This window comes from Acipenser ruthenus, unplaced genomic scaffold (genome assembly GCF_902713425.1).
Source record: "Acipenser ruthenus unplaced genomic scaffold, fAciRut3.2 maternal haplotype, whole genome shotgun sequence".
NCBI lineage: Eukaryota > Metazoa > Chordata > Actinopteri > Acipenseriformes > Acipenseridae > Acipenser > Acipenser ruthenus.
In genome coordinates this window covers 1-10,629 of record NW_026708015.1, presented here as the reverse complement: position 1 = coordinate 10,629, position 10,629 = coordinate 1, and the positions used below count along the sequence as shown (strand labels likewise).

The following is a 10,629-nucleotide window of genomic DNA, read 5'->3' as shown; positions in this document are numbered from 1 at the left end:
TTTGATGAAAGTTGTTTTGCATATGCATATATATGAATTTATGGAATCCCTTGTGTTCCACCCAATATCCAACAGCTTATTTATCCATTAAACATCCAAAACATGAAATCCATAGCAATGTTTCAAGAACAATGCAAAAGAGGATTTTTGAAGGTCAGTAGTTCATTTTTTCACCTAGGACTGAATTAGACCAGTCATGTCACCATGTTAACACTCATCAAGCTTAAACAAGTTAAGTACATACTGTAGTCCTGTAACCTGGTAAATTGTGAAATGCATATTAAAAGAATCAGGCAGCATTGAAATACATAGGTTTATTTTTTATTGTTAAGCCATTTTATAACTAAGTTTCCATTAAGCACAGCAGGCTACAACTTTGGGATTTAAAAAAAAAAAAAAAAAAAAAAAAAGCCAAATTACTTTAAGTTGTTTACAAAAAGGTCAATCCTGCCCCAACCCACCCCCACCCAAGGGCACCCTCCTTGGAATAAATCTGACACTGGAAAATAGTTAAACCTGATTATTTCAGCATTAAAAAGAATGTATTTGGACAAATTCTAATTTGTTTTATACAAAAGCTACACAATGTTACACTATTAAAGAATACAGTTTAATTGATTATGTATTAGTGTTCTACACCAGTACTTGATTGTTAGAAATGGCTGGAGCATTACCACTATAAACTTAATACTACAAGACTTAAATAAATTCCTGAAAAATAAAAATAGTGACTAGACTAGTTTAAAGCAAGCTAGGTCAGTACCATTAAAAGACAGGGTTTAAAAAAAAAAAAAAAGCTAGTTTTAAAATCCATCTTTAGATCTACTCTTGTACTTCCTTCAAAATAGGCAGCCACTCCCAAAATCCATTTCGCAGTTTACTCCAACCAAAAAGGACCAGAACAATTTACTTAGATTGTTCCCATAGGAAACTCCACTTTTGTTAGTGCATCAGGCACTTTCCAAGATACTTGCCCACCCCAACTCTACAGGCCAAATCACAATGCAAGTCCATTCAGACAACAGCTGTGGAAGAGAAAACCAAGGTTAGTACAAGGTGATAATTCCTGATGCAGCAAACTGTCAATTACAAGTCGCAAGACAGATGTGCCAAAAGCTTCAAGCTTAACTGCTCATTAATAAAATAGTAGTAGCATTAATTCACAATATAAAAAGCAAATCAATTTGGTTTGTACAGATCAAGCCACTAAAGCATGGATAAATAGTTTTTGATTTTTCTCTTACCTAAAAAAAAAGGTAGCAATTTACAGATCAGTGTCAAACCAGGCCAGCTGATTGCTATCACCTGGGGGTAACCCATCAATCAGGTCCTGGGCATGTCCAAGATCTGGCAGCCCATCAACTGGGTACTCTGCACCAGGGTGATGGCCACCCATGTCATGGTCCATCATTGGGTCCATACCCATAGCATCCTGCCCATATCCACCAGAGTGGAAGGGACGGTAGCTAGGATCTGCAATTACAGTGGTTAGAGGCAGACATGTTAGAGGCTCAACACAAGCAGCAAAGTATCAGTTTGTGAGATCTTAATCAAAATTACACTCTCCTCCTCCCTTTTTTTTTTTTTTTTTTTTTTTAAAAAGTCATTGGCAGCACACCAACATGCTATGCAGTACAGTTAGTCTTGTCTGCTGTGCAGGCTGAAGCTGGATGTCACACTTGCTTCCTTTGTAGCCACCAGTTGCAAAGGAACATATACTTCAGGTCTATGGTATGTGGGTGCAAAAAATGGTCCAGGAACCAAACCTTGTATTATTACAACACCATTTGTCTAACAGAACCCTCTAAAATCAGGGGTTTCCAATACTGGTCCTGGAGAGTCGGTGTCCCTCTAATAAGCACCGAAATTTGTCCAGTTACATAATTTGGGGTACAGTTTGAACAAACCACCAAGAGGGACACCAGCCCTCCAGGACCAGGATTGGAGACCCCTGCTCTAAATGCATTTCAGAAGTAGATTTGTCACATACCATCTTGACGGTATCCAAGAGGTTCTCCCTGGGCTCCAATATCAAGTCCAAGATCTCCAGTCTAGGAAATAATAATACTTTAAAACAATCATTGTTTTCAGTTATTTGGCAGTGTTTAACAATCACTTGACAACTGCATACCTCATTCCAAGTCATAGGTTCAGTTCTGAACAAGGAGCTTGTCAGTTCAACAGACAGACGTTTCTTGTAGTCTTGTGGTTTGTCCTCAGACATACGGAACAGAACAGCAGCAGCATAAGTGGCTGTAAAATGTAAAAAAAAAAAAATTTACCAGGGTTGTCCACTATATCGAATCACATCTATACTTCCTCAGACTATAAAACCACAAGGCTGTGCAGCTATACAACCACTGGGGGGGAAAAACCAACACCACTTACCAACACCTTCATTCCTGGAGTGAAGAAGTTCAGTAAGTGGAGCAGTGGCACCCTCAGCCTCAATTGCCTCTGCAGCTTCTTTATCCTGAGCCAGTTCACAGAGTACTCCTGCAGCTACCCTCTGGATGTTCTCAATTGGAGAATACAGCAACTGAAAGAAAACATTTAGTCAATTGTGTTGCGCAAAAATACCCCTACCCTAGAATGAAAGCAGACCAGTCATTGCCGAGAACTCAGGCTTATGTTTCTGCTCCCCCCCTCCATTGCTTGACTACCAAAGCAGATTAACTATGCTAGATACCTGAACAAAGAGTGGAATGGTGTTCAGTCCTCTGATGACAATTCGGTTATGAACATCTCTTGCCAGAATGTGCAGAGCTCCTGTGCAGCCTTCAACAATTTCCTCCATACGAACTCCCTCCTACAATACAATTTTTTTGTTTGTTTGTTTAGTGGATGATTGATACAAGAGCATTTTACTACATCAGACAAAGACAAGAAAAAAAAAAAAAGAAAAAGTATTGGCACCTACCACAAACTGCTGCTGTGTGCCACCCATAGAGGTACGGCGCTGGGTGTCCTGGTGTGCTCTCACCAACAGCTGCACTAGTCTGGGAATGGCACCCTGTTCACGCAGGGGAGCATGGTTTGCTGGGCATAAGGCCAAGTTGCGAATAAGTCCTACTGTTGCCTGTTTAAAAAAAAATAAATAATGTTGTATGGAGGGGAAAAGCAAGGATTTACTTGTGATTAACACCTTCACATGCTTAAATGATTCATGCAGGATAACTTGACACGGTCTCTAGCAGGTTACAAACATTTAAAATACATACATTTAGATCAGTTAAGTCAGAGAGTTCTCCGGTGCACCAACCTTACCTTAATCAGAGGCCAGTGAGATGGAGGATGCAGCAACTTCACTACCACAGGCAGGCCATAGTGGAGACGAACAGCATTCTGAGCCATCTCAGCATCCTGGTGTCTGCTGGTTAGGTGGCGAAGAGCACAGATTGCAGGCTCAGTGATGTCTTCCCGGTCACCAGCACGGAGAACAGTACGAACCAAGGCCTCGATACCTCCTACTTGGCACACCATCATTTTGTTCTTGTAGTTGTTGCAGGTAAGATTGGACAGGATACCAGCTGCACAAGTCACAACATTAATGTCATCAGAACCCAGGAGCTGGACAAGTGTCCCAAGGAGACCTTCCATACCCTCCTATAAAAATAGGAAAAAAAAATTGAATCCGAGCATTATTTGTATGATTTATTGCAAACAAATTACAAAAATCCCTCCACACTGAGGAATCAACTCTACGATTGCCATTTACTTGTCAGGTTTAAGATATGATCTCACATTTAAGTAGAGTGAATAGGGTATTCAAGCCATCTAAAAGCAATTTCTCTTCCTTGCAGTAACTTAATTGCCAAAGATTACATGAAGTACTACAGTAGAAGTACTTGTTTAGTGTATCCCATTTATTCCTTTTAAAAAAGTGACTAGTAGCTCAAATTCAGAATGTGTAAAACTTCCAGGCAAAAATGGTAATTTGCTAAGAAATCAATTACCTGCATCACATCTACTTCAACTATGGATCTATCCTCCTTTGAAACATTAAGGAGACAAAGACATATTTTAATTTTCAAGTTCGCACAGGGTAGAGTACAGCGTTCACTCCACAGGATGACAAGGTTACCTGCTTGGTAGCAGCATCTGAAAGATTTCTCAGGGTCCACAGACAGTTCTGCACCAGACGCTGACTCGGGTCTGTTAAGTGGAGTCCCAAGGCCTGCATGCCACCTGATAAAATAAAATAGCCATGACATTAGATTCTGATTCAGCTCTGCGGTAAACAAATATTGGAATAAACAATTAGAAAACATACCAGCTTCAACAATGGCAGGCTTGTTACTGGAACAGACTGAAAGGACCTTCAAGACTCGACTGGTGGTCCAAAGCAGCTTTTCATAGGTGTAGGTTCTCATGATGTTAACCAGTGCCTGTGGACCACCACTAGCCAAAATGATGAGCTGAATAAATAAAACATTTACATTACACACATATACATACACATGTAATATTTTATTTATTTTTTATTATATAATTACACAGTGCCGTGAAAAAGTATTTGCCCAGTCTGATTTTCTGCATTTTTCACATTGTATTTGGTCAGATTGTTTCTGTGGGTTGTAGTATAGAGGGAGTCGAAGAAAAAAACGGCACCAAAGTTTGGTGCTTCTTTCATTTGTTTGGTGTGCAAGGTAATCAAACATGCAATCTTCAGGTGTGAAAGTTATTGCCCTCCCTAGTTAACTCAACCCAATTAATGGGATAATTAGGGTCAGCTGTTTGAGCTCTTTGGTTAACCAGGCCTGATTTGGGCCAGCCCTGCCCAATATAAATCTGACTTAACTTTGGCCCTTGCCAATCAGAGTGAATGAAGTTGTTAGCACACAGGTTCTAGAGGCACATCATGCCAAACAAAAGAAATTCCTGAAGACCTCCGGAAAAAAGTTGTTGATGCCTATCAGTCTGGAAAGGGTTACAAAGCCATTTCTAAGGCTCTGGGGCTCCACCGAACCACAGTCAGCCATATTGTCCAAATGGAGAAAGTTTGGGACAATAGTGAATCTTCCCAGGAGTGGCCGTCCTGCCAAAATCTCTCCAAGAGCAAGGCGTAAAATCACCCAGGAAGTCACAAGAACCCTAGAACAACATCCAGGGATCTACAGGCCTCTCTCGCCTCAGCTAAGGTCAGTGTTCAGGCCTCCACCATCAGAAAGACACTGGGCAAAAATGGAATTCAGTAGCAAGGCGGAAACCATTGCTCATTGAGAACATGAATGCTCGTCTCAAGTTTGCCAAAAAGTACCTGGATGATCCTCAAGAGTTCTGAAACAATGTTCTAAGGACAGAGGAGTCAAAAGTGCCGACATGGGCCCCCGTTATGTCTGACGAAAACCAAACAATGCATTCCAAAAGTAAGAACCTCATACCAACTGTCAAGCATGGTGGTGGTAGTGTCATGGTTTGGGGATGCTTTGCTGCATCGGGACCAGGACGCCTTGCCATCACTGAAGGAACCATGAATTCTGCTCTGTATCAGAATTCTACAGGAGAATGTCAGGCCATCCGTCCGTGAGCTGAAGCTGAAGCGTAGCTGGGTCATGCAGCAAGACAACGATCCGAAACACACAAGCAAGTCTACATCAGAATGGTTTAAGAACAAGAAATTTAAAGTTTTGGAATGGCTTAGTCAAAGTCCAGACCTAAACCCAATTGAGATGTTGTGGTAGGACCTGAAACTAGCAGTTCATGCTCAAACCCACAAATGTCAGAGCTGAAGCAGTTCTGCATGGAAGAGTGGGCCTCCACAGCACTGTGAGAATAATCAATAACTACAGGAAGCGTTTGGTTGCAGTTATTGCTGCTAAAGGTGGCGTAACCAGTTATTGAGTCTAAGGGGACGATTACTTTCACACAGGGGCATTGGGTGTTGCATAACTAATATATAAATGAAATATGTATCAAATTCTTGTGTTATTTGTTCACTCAGGGTCCCTTTTATCTAGGTTTTGGCTGAAGATCTGATAACATTTAGTGTAAAATATGCAGAAAATCAGACGGGGCAAATACTTTCACAGCACTATATATATATATATATATATATATATATATATATATATATATATATATATATATATATATATATATAAAAAAAACAGTGCCAGAACTCTACTCTTTGTTCAGGTTGGTCAATCCCAGAACAGCAGGAATATTTGTGAAGCCACATTGCTACCTTGCTTTCTTGGTTCCCATATGCCAAGATCTGAAGGCAATCTGTTGTGATGGCCAAGAATTTGACATTGGTCTTATTCAGCAGGGCAACCATCTTTTGTAGACCACCAGCAAGACGGACAGCCATCTTCGCTCCCTCCTGGTGCAGGAGTAGGTTATGAAGAGTTGTAATGGCATAGAACAATACAGAGTCAACTGGCGACCTGAAAAATAATTCATGAGAACAGAACTTCAGCATCAAGACCAAAACTGGACACTACTCTGGCCCCTCCATCATTTGATTACATTAGTATTCATTCAACAAATTATAAAAAGTTAAGCGATCCAGTGCAAATCAAGACTGCATGAGGCAACAGAGGTCCTGTTACACGATGCAATAGCACCCCTGCATTTTAGAAATGTGCTACCTACAAATTAGATCATGGTTCTGTTCAGAGCAAAAAATAAATTAAAAATTACCCCAGCATCTTCACTAATGCAGGGATACCTCCCGACTTGAAGATGGCAAGCAGGCCCTCACGATGGTGTGAAAGGTTATGGAGAGTTCCAGCTGTGCAGCGTGCAGTCTCTACATCATTTGTGTTTTGCATGGTGCGAACAATGGCGGATACCATCTGGGGTGAGCGCATGATGGCATGGCGGGAGGCTTCTTTTTTAGACAGCTGATGGACCATAACTGCAGCCTTGTTCACAACAACCTTCAAAGTTAAACATTGTTCGGATTAATGCATCTTCACCATCTCTTTTTAATTGATTGTTTAAATATAAAAACTTTATTTGTACCTGGTCCTCATCGTTCAGAAGTTTGGTCAACTCTGGGATGGCACGTGTTGCCAGTTCAGCATCATCCTGATAATTGATAAGATTGACCACAGCATGCTTCAGCATCTGGGATGGTTCAGCCAAACGTTGTACATTAGTAGGGTGTGCACCATCAAATTGTGTGGAAGGTATCTGCATTCCTTCATCCTGAGTTTCAGGGAACATAGCAGCCCGTACCCTCTGGGCTCTGGTCATGGCATATTGGCTATCAATATCTGAAAGTAATACCAATTGTTTTAGTTTATTAAAATAAAGCAAGTACCATTCAGGAAATGTGTTCCAAGCAGTTTAGTTCACCATATCAGAGATGCATCAGGACAGTCATTTTATCACTTTTTGTTTTGTTAACACAAGATTCTTAGTATTTGCACTGTTACTGTTCAGGTGGCATTACAAAAATTAGCCAGAAGGCGTACCAGCAACTTGATCCTGCGTGAAAGACTGCGTGAAGCCCGGCTCCCATTCATACAGGACTTGATTGTCTACATCCTCCTCTTCCGGGTTGCCTTTCCCACTCAGAGAAGGTGCTGTGGTTGTAGCGCCAGAGTGGATACCAGAATCCAAGTAGGACTGCTGCTGCCAGTGGCTAACTGCTGCCTTACGGTCTGGCTCCATGGCCATGTCAAGCTCCATCAAATCAGCTGGAAAAAAAAAGCTAAAGTGAATTTACTGAAAGCAACAATCCTTAAATACAAAAGGCTCAAATACAAATTACATGTTCAGTTTCACTGCATCTTATTAAACCCACAAATTACAACGTTTCCACTTGGAAAAACCAGTCAACTCAAACATTTCATTCATGTGACACCTGTCCATTCCTAAAGCAATATACAGTTATTGAGAATAGGCCTAAAGTAATAAATAAGGCCTGTGCCATAACACTGTGTACATAAATTGTACACAGTGGGTAAATGCAAAAGTTTCCTTTGAAACTAGGGGTGCACCAATAAAGATTTTCGTGGGTTATCCCTGATGGTTATCTACCCATATCAGCCGGTAGCGATTGGATACTGATAAAACAGCGCACTATTGTAAACTGCTATAACAAGACATAGGGCCTATATTTAAACTATTTTATAATTACAAATGTTAAATGAACAGGTATTGTTCACTTGTTGCATTTCAGAAAATGAATACAAAAAGAACATAGTATTATATTGTGTGCTTGACAGCAATTTACACATGTTTTACAACAGTCACACAAAAATAACTTGGCATTTATACTAGTAAAGGCTTCTGTAGAAAAATATATAACGTGACATTAACTTCTATAGTCACTTACTGGCAAACATTACATATCATGTAACTTCGACCTATAAAATGTAGCCTACGCAATGTCAACTATAACATTTATTAAATTCTTATTTTAAGCATACACCAATTAAATGCAGCACAACTTAGTCAATTGAATTTAAAGATGGCACAGTAATCAATTCCTGCTTCAAAATGTCATCACACCCGCAACCAATGCAGATTAAGCAAGATAAACAAATTAGAAAAGGTGATTTTGAAGTACATAGTGTAGTAGTAGGGCTGTGTCCTAAGGTTCGTTCACTAGCCAGAGATTCAAAGATTGTTTTAAACCTTCGAAGGTTCGCGAGACAGGTTCACTCAGTGTAGTTTTTTTTTTTTTCTTTCTTCCTATTAAAAGAAACTGACTGTGTGAATACTATAAAATCACACATTGCATGTCACTCATGCAAAATTCAGTCTTTTGATTTGTATAATGCATATTACATAAACAAAAGTTATTAATAAAATATGCTACTACATTGTTAAAGTTGAATGCAAAACAATGCAAGCGACTTGTATCATGGAGGCATAACCAAATCTCTGGGGTCACTTGACAAGCTTAAGTTCATATTAGTACTGTATTAATATTTTTAGTAGTAGTAAAATGTGACATAACCTGCTTGGAATGGTTACTTAAATAAAGTTTTGTCCGTCGCAGTTGGTGCAATGCAAGCTTACTGTATAGATTGCAAGCAGGCTCAATTACATGTAAATAAACAACTTTGTATATATTTAAATTATAAAAACATAACTGTTCTATACAGCATTTTTAAAACTACATGTGAATGTTTTATTCCATGTATATGGATTACCTGTAAAATAGGATTTTCAATCAAATAAACAAGTGGCTATGGTGACATCACCAATAATTATGCAAATGAGTACCATCGAAGGGTCGAACCTTCCTTCGGCAAACTTGTTCCGAACCGTCGAAGGTCAAAATGTACCCTTCATTGCAGCCCGAAGAACAACTTTAACCATCAGTGTTATTTAGGATTCAACCTCTTTAATTCAGTTTATCGTTGGATTTAACATAGCATCAAGGCTGTTCTGCTGCGCACAACTTACTACGCTATTCTAGATATTTGAGACTTATTTACTGTAGGGTGATCGCACGTTACACAGCACTGGGAAAATGACTGCCTCTGTATTCTTGGGTCATTAGTAAGCGTGCCTGACCAAACATTAAATTCTGTGCTGGAAGAAATTAAAGCATGAATATCGATATACATTGGCTAAAAACAAAACTGCCAGTTAAGATTGTGCTTTTCTTTATAAAAATCTGTGCCATGCCAATAGGCTACCGATTATCAGTGCACCCCTATTTGAAACACATTCATTGTAATTGTAAAATAAGCATTTTACAATATGCACATGGGTTTCCAATTACGACAATTGATCCAACTTCAGTATTCCTTAAATAAAGCCAATTGAAATTAAACTTGCATACAAGTTTTGTAGGTTTAAAGTTAGTGTAACAAACGTAAAACAAAGAAAAGGTTTCTTACCCTGGTTAGCCATCTTCTCCCTTCAGATCAACACCTTCGACCTGCAGAGCTTCCTTTTCTGCAGGGAAATGGGAAGTTACTGTGGGGGCAAAAGCAGTCAAGAATTCACACAAAAGGTTGCTGCAACAAAATGGACTTCCCTCTATCACATGCAGAACCAAGCACAAACATGTCTCAATTTTATGTGGAAAAAAAAATAAAATAAAAGTTTTTCCTTCTCTGGCCAGGCTATACGGTACATCTACCCTTGAACAAAGGGAACCCAGAGCAAGGGCAAGGCCTGTTACAATGCTACAATTGGAGATTAGATAAAGGGGCATTCAGAACAGAAAATATGAAGCACTTTATTACACAGAGAATTGAGGGTCTGGAACCAACTCCCCAGTAATGTTGTTGAAGCCCGACACCCTGGGATCCTTCAAGAAGCTGCTTGATGAGATTCTGGGATCAATAAGCTACTAACAACCAAACGAGCAAGATGGGCTGAATGGCCTCCTCTTGTTTGTAAACTATGTTCTTAAATAACAATCCCACCTTCCACTTAACTATTGAAGCACTTAAACTGCAAGAACTAACTTAAACAAGAGAATCACAAAAATATATATTAAATACCAATTCTTCTGGATTAGACCAAGATCTGAAGGGGGGGGGGGGGGGGGGGGGGGGGGGGGGGGGGGAGGGAGAAAAAAACTGCACTGTGGAAAAGAAATGCTTACCCTGACTTCACCTGTTCACCTGGTTCTTTTGTCCTTAAAGTAAAACTGCATCAGGATGTGGTATTACTTCCCATTTTAGCTTTAAATAGCTAGCAGCCATTGTT

At 39.8% G+C, this 10,629-nt stretch overlaps 1 protein-coding gene across 2 annotated transcripts; it reads right to left on the bottom strand.

Annotated features, from left to right (window-relative positions):
* Positions 1-299: 299 nt before the first annotated feature.
* LOC131728652 (catenin beta-1-like) lies at positions 300-9,963 on the bottom strand. Of its 2 annotated transcripts, XM_059019628.1 has the most exons (16): positions 9,810-9,963; positions 7,425-7,649; positions 6,970-7,223; positions 6,646-6,884; positions 6,188-6,389; positions 4,274-4,418; positions 4,085-4,188; positions 3,957-3,992; positions 3,268-3,606; positions 2,921-3,079; positions 2,690-2,809; positions 2,389-2,539; positions 2,132-2,253; positions 1,991-2,051; positions 1,245-1,473; positions 300-1,025 (listed from the first exon to the last, which is right to left on the bottom strand). In XM_059019628.1, exons 1-15 carry the CDS (start codon positions 9,820-9,822, stop codon positions 1,265-1,267), a joined length of 2,379 nt encoding a protein of 792 aa, XP_058875611.1. In that variant the 5' UTR covers positions 9,823-9,963; the 3' UTR covers positions 300-1,025; positions 1,245-1,264. The 2 variants fall into 2 exon arrangements, with proteins under 2 accessions (XP_058875611.1, XP_058875612.1); XM_059019629.1 differs by lacking the exon at positions 3,957-3,992.
* Between the last annotated feature and the right edge of the window lie 666 nt (positions 9,964-10,629).